The 23767-nt window shown below is 41.7% G+C and overlaps 2 protein-coding genes across 3 annotated transcripts; both read left to right on the top strand.

Moving 5' to 3' along the window:
* Positions 1-11897: 11897 nt before the first annotated feature.
* On the top strand, positions 11898-16005 carry cnr1 (cannabinoid receptor 1). Of its 2 annotated transcripts, none has more exons than XM_035144310.2 (2): positions 11898-12221; positions 12921-16005. In XM_035144310.2, coding segments are annotated over exons 1-2 (1440 nt in total). In that variant the 5' UTR covers positions 11898-12219; the 3' UTR covers positions 14359-16005. The 2 variants fall into 2 exon arrangements, with proteins under 2 accessions (XP_035000201.1, XP_035000202.1); XM_035144311.2 differs by having other exon boundaries at positions 11898-12226.
* A 1790-nt stretch (positions 16006-17795) lies between these two features.
* LOC118099767 (akirin-2) lies at positions 17796-22257 on the top strand. The gene is made up of 5 exons (XM_035144526.1): positions 17796-18316; positions 19178-19315; positions 20223-20372; positions 20462-20533; positions 21614-22257. The coding sequence occupies exons 1-5, from the start codon at positions 18145-18147 to the stop codon at positions 21622-21624; spliced, it is 543 nt and encodes a 180-aa protein (XP_035000417.1). The 5' UTR covers positions 17796-18144; the 3' UTR covers positions 21625-22257.
* The last annotated feature ends 1510 nt before the right edge of the window (positions 22258-23767 follow it).

The raw sequence follows: 23767 nt of genomic DNA, 5'->3' as shown, positions 1-23767 counted from the left end.
TTCTTTTTAGATTCACTTTCTTGACTAAACTACATCCAGGAATTTGTTGATATTCAGTGGAATCTCCTCTTCCGTCTGTCTGTGTGATGTCTCCTGTGCCGCCGGCTGCCACACGGTCTTAAAGTTGAACATTTCTACTTAACAAACCACAAGTTTTTCTTTTAATCCTTTAATCCGACTCGTTTTTCCCTGTGAGGACTGTGACTAAAGCTCAATTTGAACCTTTTACGTTCCTGCCAAAGACTGTTCAATGGAGTATTATGTCCAAGTTAAAGGAAAGAAAGAATCATAATATTACGAGAATAAACAGCAACACATAAGCAGCTCGGAGAACTGGTGCTCGCTGGAGTTCACCTCCTTCTGGATAAGGAAACTTGAACTAACAAGATGTTCCACATTCCTCATTTAAACACTGATCTTCTAGAATTATGACTTTATTTCTTGTAATATTTGACTTTATTCTTGTAAAATCACAAATTTTTCCTCCTGATACTACGACTTTATTTTGGTAATACTACGATTTACTAACTTTAAAATGTTTACTTTTTTCTTTAAATATTTTGACTTTATTGTTGTAATATTGTGACTTTAGTTTTCTAGAAAAATCTAAACTTCCTCTCTCGTAATATTGCGACTTTAGTCAAATAGAATTACGACATTGTTTTCTTATAATATTACAACTTAAGAAATAAAATACTTTGACTCATCCACATGTAGCTTGTACTGCAGACACTGACTTTGTGACGAGGTGTCTATGGGCTCAAATGGAGGCTGATTAGATTTTGAGCTTGAAAAGTTATTTGTAAATCAATTTGTGTCTTTATGAGGAATTGGACATTTGTGCATAATAAGTCTTTTCTTCCTTGTCTCCGCTCAGTGGAAACACATCCCTCCAGCTCCTCCTCCACAGTCATATGAGGGGGTTTCTTTCTTTCTTTCCAGCAGACATGCAAATTTGTCTGGAACTTTTCTCCCAGATCTTTTCTCGGTTTCCACACTTCTCCTCAGCTGCCTCTCGACGATTCTTTGACCTGCCTCACGAGAACTAAGGCCGAACAAGAGAGAGACAGACACACACATGAAATCACAACCTCTGTGGCGCAGATAACAAACCTTTATTTCCAGGGTTTAAAGGGCCCTTCCTCATGTTGGGGCCTACACCAGTTTCACCTCCTGGATCCTCACATAACAAAGGCAGCAACTTTCTGTGTGGACAAACGTCAGAAGGAGGAACCATGACGCCTGAAAGCTCCAACTTAAAATGTACGCCACGCCAACGCCTCAGTGTTTCCTTCTTCCTCAGTGTCTTTCCTGACAAATGAGCACCCTTCAACTTTTTCTGCCCCTTGTCAGCTCAGGCACGGCTCCGCAAACTCTGTCAAACCTCCTCCTCCTCCTCCTCCTCTCTTTTGAGAAGTAAGAAAAGAGTGACTGTGTTATGACAACGTGTGTGTATGTATGTGTTTGTGTGTGTGTGTGTGTCTCCCGTCCTCCAGCTTGTCCGTCAGTCACATCCTCGTCCGTCTTCCCACACCAGCCTCCACCAGCCGCCTGCATCACTCAACCTAAACTCAGAGACAACACCTCCCACCCTCTGAGTCTGCATCATGTTTCCTGCTGCACCGTATACACATATAAATATACACACATGTACACATATACACATATACATATACATATATACACATTCACATGTACACAGTATATTCCTGGAATAGAAAATACATTTCCTGCATTTTAGCAACATGCATCTAATTGTATGAAAGAATAAACATAATGCATTTTTAATAGTATCACATTTCCCAGTTAATAGACACCAGCACTTCCCATTAATGTTCTTGTACATCTCTCTGCACAGCACATACCTCCAACAACGAGGTTCTGTTTCCACGACTGTCCGTTTGTTTGTTTGTTTGTTTGTTGGTTTGTAAGAAATTACGCAAAAGCAACTGAAGCGATTAATGTTGTTGAAGAAAATCAGTCACATTTAGGGAACTAATATCGATGAGTTTGTGCAGGTTGGTGCAGCTCGACTGAATTTAGGTACGAGCTCTACAGAGTGTCATCCTCGTTCTCCAGTAGATCTTACGGAGCGTGATCAAATGAAATCTGTTGTTAATTGACACAAACATATCAATTAACAACAGATTTCCTGCGAGACTTAAAGCTAATTGTAAATAGGAGGTATAAAGAAAGCCGACCCTTGTATCTCTCTAGCTGCAGGTCTGTCTCAGTGAAGGTTGAGTCCTCTGAACTCTCGGGGGACGGGTGGAGGAGAGTCTAGTATGAATGACCGCAGCCCCTCAGTGCTCATGCTCTCGCTGGGACCAGCTCTCCGTGACCATGTGCGTCCTGGGGTCCTGCTACTCGGCAAACATGACGCCGCAACACCAACATCTCATTCAGAGGGACTCAGTTGCCATGACGCCCAGGCTTGGCCTTGTGTTTACAGATTTCGACTCATTTCTCTTTCGTTCTCTGTCCTCTCGCCTCACCTTTCCTCCAGGAGCTGTTTCCGCAGCGATTGTGAGCGGCTCACCAACACTTGTGGGATCACGATGTGCCGGGCTGGAATATACACCCACTTCGGCCGTGCCGTGCAGCAGAGGAGGCCCCCCCGCACCCCCCTTGGATGTCCCTGGGATAATTGGCACAGAACATCTTGTTATTGGCCCCTTTGTTGGTGCGACGCTGTCTGTTGTGAAGTTGTTCCTCGTGGAAAAAAGGAAGAAAAAATAAAATGATTATGTTCTCTGGCTTTGTCTGCGCTCAACCTTGGCCGTGTCATGTGACTCGTCATTTCAATCCTCGCTGGTTGTCATGCCAACAGCATATCTGAGGCAGTCGTGCCAGTTCAGTGGAGAGATGTGATGTTTGCACTTCACACACAGGCAGGTACGAGCACACAGCAGGTCAGACTGTGAGCTCTGGAGGACATTCATGTTTCTTTATTCTCTTCAGGTTTGAAACAATAGAAAATACTTTATAATCTGGACTGAATTCACAGGTCGGCTGTCGGAATATGCGGTGAATTGTAAATTCTTCTTTTTGTATCTGCAATCATCCTGTTTCCATTTAGGTTTTTATGATAATCCCATCAGAGCGAGAAGGGTTTTAACATTTTTGTTTATAATTCACCTGGCGTCTCCCCGTGTGTCCATGTGTAATGTTCTCCTGTGTAGGAAGATGATAGCACATCAGCAGAGGCATGCGCTCAGTTCCCTTAAATTCAAATTGCACAATCTCATTGAAATCAGTCGCCTGAATATCAAGCCCCATCTCCTGCTGACAAACAGAGAACAAATGGACAGAAATGACAACAGAACCTTAGTGGAGGAAAATTGTGTTTAATTTTTTCTTTGTGTTTTGCCCTAAAGGTCCAGTTTTCTTCTTTTATTTTCCCTGATGTTCTTTTAAAGACCCTCAAAGCTTCGTTTCCAATCTTATCTCAAAAAGCATTTCATTACAAAATTAAATATTCATGACCTAATCAGCAGTAATGAAAAACATCTTTAATTATTATAAGCTACATGCTTCATCAGGACTTTTCTCGCTTGAGCTTAAACGCAAGAACCCAACTTTTTTATTTTTCAATTTCTTGTCTCTGTCCTGTTCATAATTTTCTTTTTTTTCTTTCTAACTTTATTATTGTATCACGATATCGCACTTAGATTTTAATTTAAAATTTCATTATAAAGTGTCTGAAGCCAAAAAGTGATTTAAGTTGCTGATGCATTTTCAGTGCAGTTCTCTCAATTGAATACATTTTATTTGCCGCAGTGAGATTCTTTCAAACAAACATTATAAGTGGAAATAAAACTTGATTAAATCACTTTTATAGCTTCAACATAAACCCTCTCAGTGGAGATGTTATCAGCAAATGTTACTGCTTCGAATATTAAGATTACGTTCTGATACCTCGGGAGGAAGAGCTGAACATATTTGGTTTTTATCTTTATTCATTCGCCATTAAAAGCTTGTCGCGACCCGAGGAGAGTCTCAGGGGTAATTTATCATCTGCGAATGCACAGCACAGAGATCACACTGCAGCAGAAGAGGAACAGTTGTGTGTTAGACCCGAATATCCTGAATGTTACTGTTATAACACGACAAAGAACCCAGGATGTCTGCTGTGTTTTGAAGGTGAATTCATAATCAAGGCCTCCTGTGTATCTCTGTGTATCCACGGATTAAACGGCAGCACTTGAACGTGAAACTTCTTTAACAAATCCGATCCTCATTAAAGTATCGCTGCGACTGGTGAGATCTAATGAGCTGGAGCCTCGGGCAACGTCGGTCCAGATGGGAAGCGGTGCTCCTCCTCCAGTGTGACCCGGGTCTGCCCTGAGGTCTGCTCCCAGTCTGTCAGCGCCTTGGAGCAGGAAGCGTCTTCACCAGCTGTCCTGCTCGGCCCCTGCGTGACAGGCCGACTCAGAGGTGAAGATCTGATCCGTATTTGAACTGTGTCGAGCTGAAACGCAAAAAGTGGCCTAGTAGTGCCCCAGGAGGATCATGGTCCGGTGAAGGCAGGAGGACGAAATATCACAAAATAAACGGCAGAGACGACATATGTCTTACGCCATCACGTCTGCACTTATTGCTTGTTACTAAAGTCTCATATTGCAAACAAATAAAACGAGATGGAACAGGAGAAACAAACTCTACAAAAAAATAATGAACTGAACAGAACACAAGCGAAAATCTGTCTTTACAATCTCCAAATGCAGAACAAATACTTAGGGTAGAAAATAAATTGTTTTTCTCAGTGGGAGCTCTGAGTGAGCAGACTCCAATATTCTGATAAAACAAGATGCACAAGTTTGAGTTTCAAAGTTTCTTCTTAACCCTGAAACAGAGGTGGACAAACATGATCTCGCCTCCAGGGCCATTTAGTAGCTGTTCTGGAGCTTTTGGTCACATCACATGATCGTAATCGCCAGTAGGAACTGAGCTTCCACAGTTTTAACATTTCCAGAGGAGCTCCTAAATGAAGCTATTTAGAAATGAAGCCAAAATATTCCTGATACGAACACTGCCATCTTGCATACATCAGTTTTACATTAAGCTTGTAGATTTCCCTGTTTCTAGTCTGAGACAATCATAGTTGAACAATTCTTAAATGCTTTAAAAACTGCCAACAGTTCATTTAATTCTAAAAAACAGCTTACAAGATAAACAGTTCTCCTTAAAGCTGCCAGTGAAAATACATTTCAACCGTTTTCCATGTTCATGCCTTGCTCACGTGCCTCTTTCATTCGTATTACAGGATGTACGACCTTCCATAAGATAAAGTAGGCATGAGGCTTTTCTCTATGATTAGAGATTTTATGCTTAAAGTGCAAATGTTCGCTCACATTAGGGGCCGTGTCTTATGATTTATAAAATGTGTGTGGGGACGATATATCATCTCTGTACATGCGGCAGCGGAGCGCGGCGCTGTTCACTGATGTGAGACGTCCTGACTTCTTTCCATTTTGTTTAAGTTTAGCAGAACAGGGAGATAAACAAATGCTTTTTTCTGCTTGGAGTGCATTTTAGTTCCTATTTCACTTCCATAATGATTCTCTTCCACTTTGACTTATTACTTTATGAAGAATGAAAATGCACTATATAATTAAACACTGCATATACCGACAAATAGGACACATTGAACCTTAATACTGTACATATATATAAACTTACTGTATATTTCTGGACCTATATTATAAACTATAACATAAATATTGTTTAACCACTTGCAACCAAATGTTGGGTGCATTTATGCTTAAAAATATGCACTGTCTCCAGACAGGATCATTTAAGTGTATACTGCAAATACTCAACAGGAGAGTATCAGTGCATTGCAGTGCTGTCGTTGGCAATTTATCAAATCTACCCAGACCTACCAAAAGAAACATGTGCATGAAGAAATACAGGAGTTGCTGCTGATCAAACTGCCCCTTGGAAAACATTAAAAGTTTAAACTTGAAATACTGTTCTTTCACCTGCACAGCAAACCTCCCAATTATATTTTAGCTTTTTGATGCAAGGTCATTTGACTCGTTCATGAAAACGAACAAAATATCCGATCTATAAAATCATGAGCAAACCCAGACACCACTTCAATATCTGGTGTCCGTCTGAAATTACAGCGGCTTTCAGGGGGACAATGGAGACGTCGTTTCCCACCAACAATTTGACACAGGTGAGATTGAAGCTCATCCAATCTATGCATCATAATTGCCGAGGTTTGTCCGTTGTTTGATATAATTGAGCAAAAGTTCAGCATAGTTCATTGTAGCAGTGGAATCATTTGTCACGGAGCGATGGTGCAGATGCAGCTCTGCGACATTAACACACAGACTTTACTGCTGTGTTGTGTTCCTTTATGGAGCCGGAAGACAATGGGTCATTTGTCTTTATAGTTTTTCTCAGCCTTTTCACACGGAACCATGGGAAAGTGCCACATGTGAAAAATGAGCTTGTGCGTTCTGGCAGAAAAAGACCAAAGTATCTGCTTACAGCTGATGACGCCTATTCAGATGGCGCTGACTCAGACGTTTGCCATATGATAACCTTAATCACTGGTTTGGCCTATTTAGTAAAAGCACGAGCAACTAAACTCTCGTGTTTCCAAAGGAGAGCAGAGGTTTCAAGAGTCCGATTAGGGGAATACCAGAGGGAAACAAGGTTTAGGTGAGTTCAAGAATCCTGTGTGTTCAACCTTAGTTGACCTCTCATTGATTGGGTTGTTAGTGGTGCATTAGAGACTTTCTGTCTGTAGATTCTGTCGGTCAGAGCTGCCTCCTTGAAAAAGCCTTGAGTGCGGAACAACCTGCAGGAAAGAGACAAGATTTCAGACGCGCAGAAAATGTATTGAGTCCCGAGTGAATTCCTATCTGCTTCTCATCCAGGATTGTAGAAGTGTATACACTCTTTGCTGTTGACATATTCGTTGCTGTCTTCTACGTACATGGCACCTCTTCTTCATTGTGAGATATTTATATTAGAATCGTCATTAACATGCCCATCCACAGGGGGAACTTTCCTGCTTTATTCTCACGTGAGCTCGCTGACACATTTTCCGGACATTTAACTAAAAGGCTGACGGGGAAAGTTCCAGAAAATGGACTCTGACAAGCAGCTTCGGTCTGGTCTATATACATTCAGGTCACTGTCACCAGCTCTTGGATCTCAGTCTCCAGCCCGGACCGTCGCACACAGCGGAGGACGTCACCTCTCATGCTGTGTGAGATGTAGGTGCGAAGCCCATGTCTATTTGAGGATCACAGGTTTCTTACTCCATTGGGGGTATGCTGTCACTTGAACTGGAACGCTGCTCACACACTCTGGATCGCCACCTGCAGCTCATAGTCCATGCTCGATGCTGTTTAATCTGTTCCACCATGGGGGTTTAGCACAGGCTACGCTGGGGGAGCCACATCCTCAGATGCTGCATCACTGGTAATGGCGTTTGTAGAGGGTGTTGCTGCTGTCAGTGTTTTTCCTGGCACATGCTCTGCAGTGGGGCTGTATCTCATCAGACGCATGAGCAGGCACTAGCACACCAGGGAACTGTGTCGAGGTCTCTGTTGTCGATCAGGGGAACCGGCGGTTTGTGGTCTCGGTGAACTATGAAGTTGTCTAGACCATATACATTAGGTAAGTGCCTCACAGGCCCAAATGGAAGTCATCTCTGTCTTTGCAGTTACGTAGGTGGGTCGTTTTTTTTTTGCACAGCCAACACTGTCTGTCATTAAGCTTCAAGCCTGCAGTCTCCAGGATCCCTGCCATGGACAAGGATATCATCCAAAAATCCCAAATGGGAGCCATTTGAAACACTATCTCCCCATGATCAATATGAGGTCGATTTGGCTAATTTACTCTCTTTTGCCCAATTTTCAAAAAGCTGATTGCCTCTTCAAGCAGGGAAAGCATGCAGGATCCAGCCAGCCACGGCAGCATGTCATCTGTGGGATCCCAAATTAACCTCCCCCTCCTCACAGCCACATTCAGCCATTTAAAGTCACTACAGATCCTCGCCTCTGCTGTTTTCTTATCGGGACCTCCGTTGGTTCCTCAAAGTCCTTGATGATGCTGCACTTCGTTTCCAGCTCTGTGTCTGCACTTTGTCCATTTTAAAGATCACTGTAATTGAGTTTTATCTGGTAGATTTAATGGAATAGATTTAATTCCACGATAAATAAAATCTGATGTATAGATGTGCTCTGATTTGATTTCACCTTGAAAAAGTCCAATACCTTGAAGGTGCTCTGTCTTTCCCTGTCTTGGTCTAGCCTAGGTTGTTGCAACTATAACTTCCCATGACTGTCTCACCATCTCATTGCTCCTCCCAACGTTTGATCTAGAATCCCAATGATTAATTCATCTTGAGTATTCTCTATTTTCACTTAACCTAGTTCTCCAGGTTTAGCTTTAATAGCTAAACTGTACCTTTAAGACCATTGCTGCCAATCTGGCCTCTGCTCTAGTCCAGTGAAGTCCATGTTATTGGGTGCGTTAAACTTTGCCATAATTTTCATTAACAATGCATAACCTAGGACACCAATTAACGTGGACATTATTCTGTCACGGATACAATTTATTTTGACGAGTATTCACCAGATAAACAGCTTGTAACACTGTATAATACACCTCATTACTGCACATGTAGACGATAGATATACACAAAAAGTCCCCGGACAGTTCACTCAGGGGACAAACACTTAGTCAAACTAGAATTGATAAGACTTCTTTCCTCTCCTGCAGTTTCTGTTCCCCTGAGCTCTTCTCTCAGATCCGTGGACTCAAAGTGAGTCACTGCAGGACAAAATGTCATGTACCACAACTGAAACGCAGATGGCCGCGAGCTTTACTTTAGCCGTCACTCATTGCTCAGTCACAGGTTAGCCTGCCAAACAAGTCAGAGAAGACTGTCACAGTACAACAGTCAGTTTTGGCGAAACCACCCTGATGTCTAACGGTTCCATGTGGTGGATATTACGAAGTTGCTGGGATCAGAACGATATGTTAGACATCTCTTGCTGGAACATTTGGTAATAGCTGTAGCAGGTGTTTTTTATTTTTAGGTTAAGATTGATGCTTCTTACCAAGCTGGCAACTGGGTTACGGCAGATGTATGTTATATTTAGAGGTGCAGCATACATTTAAGCAGGCGTAAAAACATAATCAATTACTCTGCACACGGGTGACATGAAGGCTTGTAGCTACCCAGGTTGCAGAAACAGAGACACATGTAGCTGCTGCCAGTTGTCAATCAAATGAATGTGAATACTTAATCGTGCATTCTGAAGAAATTGCTGTTCGTGTAGATATAAGGAGACCTTGCACATTTCCACATGCTGTCAAATAATATGAATAATAGAGACATTTTTACATTTTGTAACTGTCACAAAAGTGGCAGGTGTTCCATTTCAATGTCCTGTTTAAGGATCGCAATACCGGTCGGTTAATCTGCCACCTAAGAATTTCTCAAGAGCTATTAGATGGATTGCCAGATTTTTGTATGGACATTAAAGTCTCCCTCAGGACGACCTTTCACCTAGTTCCCCACCATCATCAACTCAATAATTAAATTTGTTGAATACTTTCTAGACGTAATAATTAATCACACCCCAAGCTGCTAATTAGCAAATTTTAGCATGCTATTATGAAGAACTTGATAAACATGATGCCTGCTAAACATCAGCATGTTAGCATTGACTCTTTATGCATAGTCCATAAGACCATGTTGACGTGCCGATATTAGCTTTTAGCTCAAAGCATCACCTCGTATACGCTTACAGAGCTGTTAGCATAATTCACACTCTTAGCCCCAGATCATATGGAGGAACTAGTACATTGATTATTTTTCAGTTTTCCTGAATCTAAAATTTCATTGATAAAAAACAAACTTTGATAGAGTCCCTCTATAGTATTTTGAAATAGGCTATTTTCCTCTAATTTTAAGGACACTGACACATAATAGGCCTACAAAGATAATTCCTAACAGAGGGAGTAGAGATATGGATTTCCTGATAAAAAATGACAGATACACAATCATAGAAACACTGGCTTACCACACAGACCACATGTACATGCCTATAAAGTTAACAACTCCTAACTCATAACCTGTCTGCAGATATTCTTAGAACTGGAGGGAACAGAACGCAGAAATTGACACGGATGTCGAAGTTAACAATGAAAAAGTGAACTATACACCGCATGATCAAAGCACAACTCCCAGAATGCACGGGAACATCACAGACTGATGCTCTAACATTGAAAGTGCATCTGCAGGTGATGTTTTCCTTCCAGGGTTTACGAGGCAAACTGGTGATTGGGAGATCATTACTCCCAGTTTCTGTGTAATCCAAGAAACCCCGAGCACTGGAAGCAAACCGCAGTTTTTTTCTCCTCTCGCCTTCTTGATGTTTCACAGAACAAGATATTTATCTGCTGGAGCTAATCAGTTATCAACAGTCGAGGGAGAGAGCTTTATATTTTGGATCACTCTCAGCTCGGCTTTTGTTCCTTATCTACTCCGGCAGATCACGACTGTAAATGATACCTCCTTACACGGTTTGAATAAAGATGAATAAGAATCAGCTTGAGGAAGATTTAAGTCAGCTGCTTACACTGACAACCTGCCAGCCGTCAATTTAAGCTTCAAGTGAAAATGAACTTGAAACTCCTCCTTTCTCATATTCTTGTCATTTTCACCATAAATGTCTCCTCGTTTTGTGACATGGAACATTTTATTCATTGTGGACGTTGACGTGCGTGAGTGATAGAGCCGTGGCCTCAAACTCAGTAGCACAAGGTTTTCATGTTCTCTCTGCCGAGGCAAAATATCATATTAACGCCTCTGTTCGGATTTATCTCTCAACAATGACACCACTCAGCCGCTGCCTCCTTGGCCGGCACCGATTCTGCCCTTGTGTTAGACAGAGAGACAAATCAAACAACACATCACTAAAACGTTTGCTTGGATGTGGCCAGATGAATACATGGAAATTAGAGCATTCATGATCAGTGGGTTGAATCTGTTTTCATTTAATTTGGTGGCCTGGCTGGATGTGCTGATAACCAGCTGGCTTATCCTGAAGTCTGTGTTCAAAATAATAATAATAATAAGAAGAAGAAGAAGAAGAAGAAGAAGAAGAAGAAGAAGAAGAAGAAGAAGAAGAAGAAGAAGAAGAAAATAATGTGTATGAATCATTTTGTGGTGTCTCATCATCTCTCAGTATTGTCTGAGTTTTATTTTTAAGTATGCAAATGATTTTTTTTTTTAAACCTTCTTTTCTTTCACAGTTCTTTCCAAATATAAACACTGACTCACGTTCACTCGGCTGCTTTGGTTTGGATCAGAAAATATCAGGAGGGAGAAAAAAGCTTGAAAGGTAAAAAAAACAGGCGTGGTTGAAGGGTTGCTGCATCAAAACCATGAGGTAGTTGGGAGATTTTCAATTCTGTCTAATGATCCACACGATAAACACACATGCACTGACTGTGGATTGAGTCTGTGACCTCTGAGAAGCATTAGAAGTTCACGTGGAGACTTTATTTGAACGAAATGCAGCTTTTTGGTTCCAGCAAAATGTCAGAAAACGTGTAATTCCTCATGAGTATCTGAGGTGGTTATTCTAAGCTGCTCTTCAATCTTATTCTCATGCGTCGTGCTTCTTCTTTGTCTGAGCGCATCATCCACTAAAGAGCAGCTTTGTGAATTAAAATCAGACCCTTTATTTTAAGCCTCCACCACCACAACGACCACCACCACCATCATCAGCACCACCTCTGTTGTCTGCCTTGTTCCTATGCACTTGACAGCTCCATGGGTTGGGTGAAGATGAAGCTTCATGGAGACACGTGACGGGGCTTGAAGGGGGCGAAGCTTCATAAGTGTGAACACACGGAGAAAGAGGCTGGAGAGACTGTGGAGCAGCAGCGGCAGCGGCAGCAGCAGCAGCAGCAGCAGCAGCAGCAGCATCCGACTGGAGCCACGGAGCAGGAGCGCGCTCCAAGACCAGGACGCGTCTGCAGACATTTGAAAAACTTGTGTTCCAAACAGAATCTGAAATATAGAAAACCACTCATTATGAACGCACTGCTTTCATTTTAGCACAAGTCCGCTGCTTGGCTGTGTTTTCGTATAAGATCTGTGCTGGTTCCATGATGCGCTTCTGACTTGGATTAACGCGCGGCGATAAAGGGCGATTCTGCGCACTTGGGAAAATTATGTAAGGTAAAGAAGCACTTTTTTTCCCTTTTAAAATATTTAATCGAGGCTTTTTTTATTGTGTATATGTTTGTGTTTTCAACCCTGTGTTGTTTGACCCAGCAGGAAAGTGTTTTCCTCCTTTTTAATATGCGGATTTCTGCTTCTTGTTATAGATATAGTCGTGTATAATAACTGCACATTGCATCTATACATTGCATCATCTCTTTACTGTTACAGAAATAAGATCATTTTAATTTCAGCATTTTATTGTTTTACTGTATGTTCTTTTACAGAAGAAATTAGCCTTTAGATTCCTTTTGCAACGGTGTTCCAGTCAATACAGGTGTTTTTTGGGCTCTAAACCTTTTTTCTTTTTATGTTTTTAAAAGCTCAGTGATGAATAATTTCATGTGTTGAAAGGCAGAGGGAGCGGAATAAAGTATTTATGAGCTCACTGACTCCTGAAGAGCAGATGTGGTTCATGTCCAATCCATGAACTCAGTAAAAAAGAACATTGTACAAACTGTCAATAGGGAATTTTGCATTTCTAAATATTTGCAAAGGCATTTTACGTTCGAGGTAGATACTTAGATACAGCAAATATACTATCCAAAAATATCTTGAGATCAAATGTGTGGGATTTTATTTATTTATTTGTTTAAATATGAGCATTTTCAGATTGAAAGAAAGGTCTGAAATGTTTCTCATCAATTTGTAGGTTTTCCACTGCAGTATTACTCTCAGACACAGCCATGAAGTCTGTGCTGGATGGTGTGGCTGACACCACCTTCCGGACTATCACATCTGGTTTACAGTATCTCGGCTCCAACGACGCTAACTACGACAACCCCGCCAATGATGTAGACTTCAAGGGCGGCTTCTCTCTGCAGAAGCCCTTATCTGCTTTCCGCAGCAACTCCTTCCCAGACAAAGTACCTGTGGACGAGGAGCTCATCCTCAAGGGCATCCCGTTCTTCCCCACCAATGCCACAGACCTATTTGGCAACAGGAGCAGAGATGAGACTGACAGTATACAATGTGGGGAGAACTTTATGGACATGGAGTGTTTCATGATCCTGACTCCCAGTCAGCAGCTGGCTGTGGCTGTGATGTCTCTGACTCTGGGTACCTTCACGGTGCTGGAGAACCTGGTGGTGCTCTGCGTCATCCTGCAGTCCCGCACCCTCCGCTGCCGTCCGTCCTACCACTTCATTGGCAGCCTGGCAGTGGCTGACCTGCTGGGCAGTGTCATCTTTGTCTACAGCTTTCTGGACTTCCATGTTTTCCACCGGAAGGACAGCCCCAATGTTTTTCTCTTCAAGCTGGGCGGGGTCACGGCATCGTTCACGGCGTCTGTGGGCAGCCTTTTCCTCACGGCCATTGACCGCTACATCTCTATACACCGGCCTCTCGCCTACAGGCGCATCGTGACACGGACCAAGGCTGTCATAGCCTTCTGTATGATGTGGACTATCTCCATTGTCATCGCTGTGCTACCTCTGCTGGGCTGGAACTGTAAACGTCTCAATTCTGTTTGCTCAGAATTATTCCCTCTTATTGATAAGAACTACCTGATGTTCTGGATCGGTGTAACCAGTGTGCTGGTTCTTTTCATCATCTACGCCTACATGTACATCCTGTGGAAAGCACACCACCACACTGTACGCATGCTGAGCCGAACCTCCCAGAAGAGCCTCGTTGTTTACTCAGCAGATGGGACTAAAGTGTTGACCACACGCCCTGAGCAGACACGCATGGACATCCGCCTGGCCAAGACCCTGGTGCTCATCTTGGTGGTGCTGGTCATATGTTGGGGCCCAGTGCTCGCCATCATGGTCTATGACCTCTTCTGGAGTATGGACAATGACATCAAGACAGTATTTGCATTCTTCAGCATGCTCTGCCTGCTCAACTCCACCGTCAACCCAATCATCTACGCCCTGAGGAGCAAGGACATGCGGCATGCCTTCCTCAGCTCCTGCCACGCCTGCAGGGGCAGTGCCCAGCAGTTGGACAATAGCCTGGAGTCAGACTGCCAGAACAGACACGCCAACATTTCTGCCAACAGGGCTGCAGAGAGCTGCGTGAAGACCACTGTGAAAATAGCCAAAGTAACAATGTCTGTGTCAACTGAAACCTCTGCAGAAGCTGTCTAATTGGCCATCACTGGGGAGACTGTGTAAATGTCATCCTCCCCGAACAATGTCATCCAACACTAGGATGCAGAAGTTAGATATTCCAGAGAAAGACAAAAGATCCTCTCCTGAAAGTATTGATTTACATCCTCACATAGACGCTTTAGTGGTTGCATTATTATGTTTGTGAGTGAGTACATGGTGTGCCAAAGTGCCAAATGGTATTGCAAGGTCACAGAAAGGACAATTTGAAAGGATTCTAAAGACTACCATAAGACTTCATGATATCCAGTTAGTGGAGGCATATTATATTTTTGTACTGTGAATTCAGGTTTTGAAAACCACACATCTTCATTTATGGGATAAGGGGCTACTGACATTTTTGATTAGAGCTGTTTTACTGTGTCATTTAGACTTTAACACGTGTCTTGCGCCATAAATAAAATAAATCCTTGCGCCTTGACTTTCTACAGGCTTGATGTACAATGTTGAGTAAAAACATTTCTATGAGCTAATGTGGAAGAAAAAAAAAAGATTGTCATTAACATTTTGTACTTCTTCTGACAACACTCGGCGAGTGGCAAAGAGATTTCGAGAGGTGATTTATGCTCAAGATATGAAAAAATAAAACGTATTTACCACCATCACTAAATAAAATCTACTGACAGGAGATGGAGGTTAAAAGAATTCACAGCTTACGAGTTGTGTGAAATCTCACACGGCATTTTCTGTGGCAGAGTGACGATCGTCCCTGTTGTCCATTCCTTTACTCGCTTGCTGTTAGACCTTTTGGAGTAACGTGTCTTTGTTCAAATGTATACCTAACGACTGTACAGTGTTTTTCTTGCAAGAATAAAAGAGTTCAAATCCACTCGGTCAGCGACACAGCCAACGTGACACCGACAGCAAGCTTTTGGCCAAAACTTGAACACATTCATTCAAACCGAACTCGGACACAGTGTGCTGGACACTACTGTGACGAGCCGAGGTGGTTTCTGCTGTCATCAAATGTAGGATTTTACTGGATTCAACCTTTGTGTGTGTATGCGTGTTTGTGTGTGTGTGTGTGTGTGTGTGTGAGTGTGTGTGTGTGTGTGTGTGATACCTTGGTGATATGTTTCCAAGCCCTGAGCCTTTTGGATCATTGCAGTGGGTTGTTTTAGTGCTACTGTTGCAGCGGGACATCGTTTTGGAAAACAAAAGCAGCCCATGCACAGGCCTAGTGAAGTACTTTTGACGTAACTCTGAATAATAATAAAAAACATGTCTGCTGTTGAGTTTCTTATCCAAACAAAGACACAAGGGTGATTCCAGTGGCAGAGTGGAAGTCTGTGTGCGCACTGTGCGGAGAATCAACAACTGACCTTACAAAAGAACATGTGATTTTTCTTTTCATTTCTAATATGATGATGTATTACGTTTTAATCTAAAAAATCTCTCACAGCACAATTGTTCTGTAGGCATTTATCTAGGTGTGAAGTTATCCAGACCGCTGTTACTCAGTATGCTTGCTGCCTCTCGTATTATTGAAGATCAAAATGTCAAAGTGGCTTCTGTACAGTGCTGGCATAATGAGGAATCTATGAAAAAAAATAAAAATCACAATCAGTCGAGTGTTTTTAGTATTGCTGTTATCAAACTTTTGAATAAAGTCACAGCTGGTTGTCATTTCGCTTGCGCTCGTTTTGATTGATTGTGTGATGATGGTGGGAAACAGGAGGAAACTGTCTAACCCTGAGCGACGGCCAGACAAAGGCCACAAGTGATGTTTTACTGCCCCCTTGTGAAAGATCCAACACAGTCAGTCACTATTGGCAGTCTCTCCACTGAGAGAGGGCCTCTCTGGCTTTGTTGCTGTGATTACTTCATGTAGCCGCAGCATCCTCTGATAGCAACATCTGCTCGGATCTTTTCATCTCTTGGCTCAGAGGGAATCGGGAAAATTGCAACATCTGTTCACACAGATGTCAAAAGGATTTTGTCCATTTATCCACCAAATACTCCGGAGTACAGAGAGAGTCGTGAGCCAGGTTTACTGTGCCATGTGTGAGAGGCTGCGATTAGAGCTGGAAATCATTCCTGGATAAACAATCTGGGTTGAGATCACAGCGGAATTGATGAGTTGATTGGTGGGCCGAAATAAATTTAATCGGTAACACATTTTTTGGAATCATTTAGTTTGTTTTTTCAAGCGAAAATGACCGAACATTACTCAGTTTAAACTCTAGTTCATCAGCATTTGCTGCTTTTCTTTGTTTTATGTGAAGGTAAATGTAAAATCAAACTAAACAAGCATTTTGAAGACATCAACCTGGACTTGTAATAAACATTTTCAACATTTTTATAAAGGTTGACAAAAAACTAAATATGCAGCCGACTCATTTAATAAAGAATTACAGTTGAAGTAGCTGGCACCAAAATGTTTTCCACAGCCTGTAGCACTTACACGTCTCAATTTAACATTATTACTGATCTTAAAAAATACCATTCAGATTGTCCAATAGGGTTGGTGAACTTTCCAGGTTGACTTTTCAGGCTATAGAAACAAAAATACATTTTATCAGAGTATATCATCATGGATATAATTCTTTTTGGCTTTGCTTTAGAACAAGCGTAAACTAGTAACATTACCAATTCTTCAGGTTTGCACAGTTTGAAATATGTGTGTATACAGGAGTGATTGAGGAACTGCTGATTTAAGGGAAACGTCTCAGTCATGACTTTAAGCGTAACACAGACTATGTGAACTCATTTCAAATCATAAACTCCAGGCCAGACAGGGAGTTTTTACAAATTAGGAAACTTCCAATCATCAGGAAGAAGAAGAAAAAGAAGAAAAAGAAGAAGAAGAAGAAGAAGAAGAAGAAGAAGAAGAAAAAGAAGAAGAAGAAGATCCAAAGTATTTATCTTACAAACCCACATAAAGTCTAACTATCAGGCAGAATGATGTTTTCTAAAACAAAAATATGTCTGAGTTCAACCATGTTCAAAATTAACAAGAGTTTTGGTTCCTAAATTCTGATGATAAACAACATTACTGCTTAGAAATCATATTAAAAGCCCAAAGACTAAATAACTTCTCCAGGGAGTATAATTAATTCCAATGCATATTGATTTTAAACTGATCAAAGGCTAAATTGGGATAACAATTAAATATGTGATCATAGCAACAAACGTTACAACACGTGTTCATGCGGATATCGTCCAGAAAACATTTTAGTTTGAATCTCATCGTGAAACAGAAACTGTTTTTGTGTTGAAGTTTGATGTGAAATTGAAACTTGGTCGTGATTGATTATTGGAGGGTTGTTCCAAACAAAACAAATTTGAAAAGAAATTACGTTTTCTTGGCTTTTCGGGAAATGTAGTTATCAAGCTGATAAAATGAACGGACGCCAATGGGGGTAAAAACTACAAGTACCGGCAGGGAGAGGCTTTCTCGCGCATGCGCACACTAATCGAACTAGAAGGTAATAAAAGCGAAGCCTCAGCCGTAGCGTCGGGTTTGTTGAGGCAGTGACGGTAAATCTACGATCATCAGAGTAAATACAACATTTAACCTGAATCTCTTCATCCAGTTTGAGTTCAGATTTATCCTGCGACTCAAACTCGGGGACATCGATCGGCTCAAGAGACGAAGAGACGAATAAAAGTGTGTTTTTCTCTCGACACCCCGGAACCGCCGCTAGCTACCGACAGCTAGCATTAGCAGCGCAGACCGTGGCCCTGGTGGCGAAGTGACCAGACAACAGGGGAGCGCAGCTTTTTGTTTTTGTCCTGTTCGCTCTTCGCTCGTGCTTCGTTGTAATGGCGTGCGGAGCGACGCTGAAAAGGAGCCTGGACTTCGACCCGCTCATGAACCCGGCTTCCCCGAAGAGGAGGCGATGCGCCGGGGGCATGTCTCCGGTGTCCTCGCCGCAGAAGTACCTCCGGATGGAGCCCTCGCCGTTCGGGGAGGTGTCGTCCAGACTCACCACAGGTAGAAGAGCCACTTTTTAAAATCAACGCGTCGGCTCAAATAACCGATTCACATTTAAACCACCGCTAAACGTCTGCTCGGTTCACTAGCATCGTAGTGTTAGCATGTCGGTGTCGTGTGGGTCCAACCAAACTCCATTCTCAAAACTGGCAAAGTTAGATAAACGCTGCTGGAGTTAATGTTCTTTGTCTATAAACGCGTTATAAACTATGTAATGTGAATCTTTGTAGCCTCGTTGTGAATTCGGCATTAACTATAGCACGGTTTATGAACTGGGACTGTACAATATACTATAAACAATCATATTAGTCTGTGTAGAGACAACAATCATGATAAATGTCGAATGTCTTAAGTTTAACGACGGTTTTGCTTGTGACTGGTTTGGGTTTAAACTCCTTAGTTGGACCAGAGATCACTTGATAAACAAAAATCTTTAATACAAATCTGAGATGGATCAACTATGTTTTATCTCCTCATGGTTCAAATGCAACATATCAATATCTATGTGGAACCTTTGCTGTATTGTTATTGGTGTAAATTACATAGATTATTGTTGTTTATTGCCCAGTTCTGTACTGAACTGCTTTGACTCTTACTACTAGTGTATAGTGGGTTTTATGTAAGTTAATCATAGAAGTCATAGGTAACCTATAGAATTGCGTTGCTGTTGAAAGTCATCAGTGGATCTTGCAGAATTTGATCCTCGCTGAATGGGACGTCTCTTTAAATGTCACAAGCCATGATGTTCTTGGCTGCATCAGTTATACAATCTGTGAATTGTGCCTGGTCTTTGTCTCCGTACGTGCGTGGCGTCCTCGGTGTCACTTTATATAACGGGACGGATGCATTTCTTTGTTTCAGAGCAAATTCTACACAACATCAAGCAAGAGTACAAGCGGCTGCAGAAACGGCGACACCTCGACAGTGCTTTCCAGCAGCAGGCGGACGGCTGCTGTCCTCTGGACGCGCAGAACATCCACAGTGGATCTGCACTACCAGGTAGTCCCATCGTATTCAGGTTTACTATTCAAAGGGTAATGTAAAAAGTTGTCCACCATTTTGTAAAATAGTGATTCATAGCCACAAACTTCAAGAATGTAGTTTATAAAACCAGTTATTTCACATATTACCTCACGAAGTCACAGAAATATTGTGACCAACTGGTTCAGTTGTTGGTTGTGAAAATGTACATGTAATGTAAACTCATAAGATATTCAGACTGAGTCGCACTTTGTGTTATTCAGTGTGATATTGGCTCCTTGTTTGCTATTTGCTCATTTTTCACACCAAGTAACCACTGACATCCGTCCATTCTGAAACATAAAAGTTGGGAAGTTTTCTTTCTTTCTTTTTAAACCTTTGAATTGCTGGTGACCATGGGAATTCCCGGGGCTTTAGCCAGCCTCTCAAAAACCATGGGAATTCCCGGGGGTTTAGGAGGAAGAGGAGAAACACCTGCTCCTCCCTTTTTTAAATTTCACTTTCTTTTATGTGATTGTTTTTTTCCCCCACTTTCTAAATAAAACAAAGGTGGAGGAAGCTCTTAACAGGAGGGTTGATAGATTCAGATATTTGCTAGTGATTCTCCACAGTATGTGTTATGTTGCTCTTATTGGAAAGCCCATCTAGGCAGGCTTTGAGATTCATTTATTAACCAAAAGTGCCTTTACTCTGTGTAGAGTTAAAAGAAAAAAAAAAACAGGCTCAAGTTGAACATCTGTTTTCCTCATATTCAGTTAAAATTGCCAGCACACAAGGGCCCTTTGAAATGGATGAAAAACACATATGTATGATACATATCTTTTGGCCGTAAGCATTCTTCCATACCCGCTTGGGTATGTTATGAGACTGATAAAAGTTGCATGGTTTTGAATAATCGACTGTTGGATATTGATTCTCCTGGCAGGTACGTCCTCAGGTGCCTCGTCTCCCACCAGGAAAGAGCAGCCTTTGTTTTCCCTCAGACAGGTTGGAATGATCTGTGAAAGACTACTGAAAGAGCGAGAGGACAAAGTCCGCGAGGAGTTTGACGAGTTACTGACGACAAAGCTCGCGGGTATGAGTTACTTTTTAAACAGGTTACAGAATAATATTTGCGTTGATTAATCCACAATTTATGCCAATAAATATTTTTACCTCCAACAGAGCAATATGATGCCTTCGTTAAATTTACACACGACCAACTGATGAGAAGGTTCGGAGAACAGCCTGCTAGCTGTGAGTACATTTACTGTTGTCAAACACTTGTTGCTGTTTAATGGTCTCGTATGCACGTCTCTGGTGTTCATATTTTTCCCAGAGCCGACTGTAGCTTGCTGTCAAAGATGTGGCTAAAGAGCATTAAATACAACACAATAAATGACATGAAACCAAACTGTGGTGCATCCTCGTGATCCCCAAATTATTGAATCCACTTACGTGCATGGTTGTACTGAGACATCCATGATCTATACGGCTGATCCTTTGAGGTCTTTGAGTGGAGCCGATCCCAGCTGACCTCAGACAAGAGGTGAGGTATAGGTTGCCAGTCTATCGCTGGGCTGACACGTACGTAGGATTGAAGTAAACAGATTGCAATGTAACATAACCTACATGTCTTTTGACTGTGGGAAGACACTGGAGTACACGGAGGAAACCTACACAGGCACGAGGAGAAGATACAGACTCCACACATAAGGGCCCAGTAACTACTGCGCCGCCGTGTCGCCCTCAGACTGAGGCAGATTGACTTTAAACTTCATTTCAACTGTGATAGAATAACAAAGAGGAACATGAAATGTGATAAGTAAGCATATCTCTCAAAATATCCTGCAACTTATTTTTGGCAAACAATCAAATCCTATTCCAGCCTGTTGGAGAGAACATGGTTCTTAAATGTGTTATTTCATCTTTTGATTAATAAAAGTGCTCCAGTGAGAGTACTTTGTTTTGCTTGGCTGCCCTGTGTACACGAGGACAATAGTCGAGTCAGATTTATTTTTATAGCACATTAGAAAGAACGGGAATTGAGCCAAAGAGATTCACAATCATGGGAAATTAAAAACAACTCAAGTATTAGGGTATTTGCCAAAAGTCCAGATGAATATAACAATACACACAATCTGTTTGAATATCCTCCAGATACTCGTGAGATCTGGTTAAGGACTGAGTGTACTTTTACTGAGATGAAAGATTGCAGAGGACCAACCCTCATTCCTGTAACATTCACAGTGACACCTTTTAAAGCCACGTCCTCCATAGAAATGTGTCACTGATATTAATCTGGATTTTTTTTCTTTCCCTCGTTCTTTTCCACAGACGTATCCTGAGTGTCAGCCTCGGACATCGGGGGGAAAACAATTTGCTGCAAGCTGCTCCAGGGACTGAGTGGGTCTAGTTGGACTTTTCTCCTAGCTGTGCCATATCGCCTCAGTGGACTCACTGCCTCAGGCTCAGTTAGCGGCCTCCACGTTTGCTGTGTCTACCAGAGTTAGGAGGAAGGGCTTCCTGCTGACAACATGTCCAGACTTTCTGTCACTCTACCAGTGGCCTCTTAACTGCCGCCTCAATATTTATTTGGCTGTGTTCTGATGCCTTCATAAAAGGCTGACTGCCACCACACACTCTGCCTTGTTGATTTTATTTTACTCTCGGATTTAGTTGATTTTACAAAGATTTTTAGTTGTGCAGCTTCTCTATATGTACATTTTGAAAAAGGGATTGGACATTGAGGAGTGGGACACGAGGCCACGCTCAGACTGGACTCCAGAAATGGGTCTTTTTTATGTTTTGACCTGTATTGGTGATAACTGCTATTAAATTTATATACACTGTACTTTTTTATTTTTATTTTTTTTTTGCTCAGCTTTTGTTAATTGTACCAAAATGTCATGGTTTTATTTGCTGTAGGTATAAAGGGGCTTTGATCTAAGAGAAGTGAATGAATAAAGTGTTTACATGAATGTTTGGTTGCCGTGGTTTTCCATTTTGAGAAGCAAGTTGACACAAAAATCATAAAAAAATGTAATCATCCTAAATGAGCTAATAACAAAGTCTCATTCCAGAAACCATGTTCCCATTAATTGACAAATCTCAGACCTCTAGGAACTTAATCATGTGGAACGTTTCATCTACCATTTTATATTTACTAAATTATCAAGCTTCAGGCTTCTGTGATCTTCAAATAGGCTAAACTGCCAATGTTAGAAAAATATTAAATAAAATCTTTTCGAAGCCAAGGAATCCAGATAGAAAAGAAAAGATCTCAAAAAAAGGAAGCGGGTCATTGATGCAGTTTCAAGGTTTGTGTTTTACTTTTAAAAACACTGGAGGCTCCTGGCCGACTTCAACATTTATGAAAAACGCAAAGTGCAAGCAGCTCAAAATGATAAAGAAATTCAAACTTGTAAGAATTTCAGAGAAAATTCAATATGAATTAATTGTGCATTTTTCTTTTGGGACAACTTACTCTGGGCATTAATGAATTATGGTCCGTTCACCTTATCAGAATTGAATCATTTAATTAGACGGTTTCTCAGAGTCTGGGTTTATTTCTATTCATTGTGATTAGTTTCCACCAAATGTGATTATGATGTACATTTATCATTTAATGAATAATAATCAGTCACTTTTTATATTTCAATGTAAACGGCCGTTCAGGGCAACAGGCTGGCGGGCAGTATAAAATATAGAAATTGATTTATATTAAATACATTATTAAAACTGAACTGAACCAACTCTAGTAAAGATCTCAACTTCTCAGTCCATTGGACCCTATTGTGGGTCTGTTATGTTTTCATGTAATTTCAGTTTGAAGAATTCTATGTCCCAGTCAGTTGTGGGTCACAATCACAAGTGACAGTAAGAAAACACACAACTCAACAGCAGTATTTTAGTGTGAAAAAGAAATGGAGCAAAGTTTGTGTAGTTTTTCAAAGTCTCCACATGGGGGCAGCCTTGTTATTTTAAGTTTTCAGAGTTTCTTTCCCTGTCTTCTGGAAGATGTTGGAGCTTTACTGTCCCTGTGCATTGTGTGTGTATTGTCGGTCCTTCCCCTCTTGCATGTGTGCGTTTCAATGTGCTTCTCTGTGTGAACGTGACATCATCACGTTTCTTCATTTGCTTCGTCTCTTGGCTGCAGACGAGTGCTAACAAATTCCAAAAGCGGCCGTGTGTACATTTCACTGAGACTCAACACGTGTGACCATTTACGTGCCAACATGTGTATTCATGTGTGTGTTTCCAGGCATGCGAGTGCGTGGTGGGGGTTCAGAGGCTATGGATTATTTCACCCTGGGCCGTATTCAGAGGGTCCAGCCAAGCGTGAGGCCGAGAGGAGAATGGAGACATTGTTGTGGTCCAGATGAGTGTCAGAGGTGCCTCAGAAAATAGATTCACTCATGGGGGGTTTAACAGAAACACACTTGCCACAACCGCCTGACCCCTTCAGACTATATGACCGTGCTTGAACCC

Source organism: Hippoglossus stenolepis, chromosome 20 (assembly GCF_022539355.2).
Source record: "Hippoglossus stenolepis isolate QCI-W04-F060 chromosome 20, HSTE1.2, whole genome shotgun sequence".
Lineage (NCBI taxonomy): Eukaryota > Metazoa > Chordata > Actinopteri > Pleuronectiformes > Pleuronectidae > Hippoglossus > Hippoglossus stenolepis.
This window is presented reverse-complemented; position numbering and strand designations above follow the sequence as displayed.

Bases quoted from the DNA above. Each gene is read 5' to 3' on its own strand.
- LOC118099767 (XM_035144526.1), top strand. From the start codon at position 18,145: ATGGCGTGCGGAGCGACGCTGAAAAGGAGCCTGGACTTCGACCCGCTC. The intron at 18,317-19,177 runs GTAGAAGAGCCA...TCTTTGTTTCAG, and splicing joins GTCGTCCAGACTCACCACAG to AGCAAATTCTACACAACATC. The intron at 20,373-20,461 runs GTATGAGTTACT...TACCTCCAACAG, and splicing joins ACTGACGACAAAGCTCGCGG to AGCAATATGATGCCTTCGTT.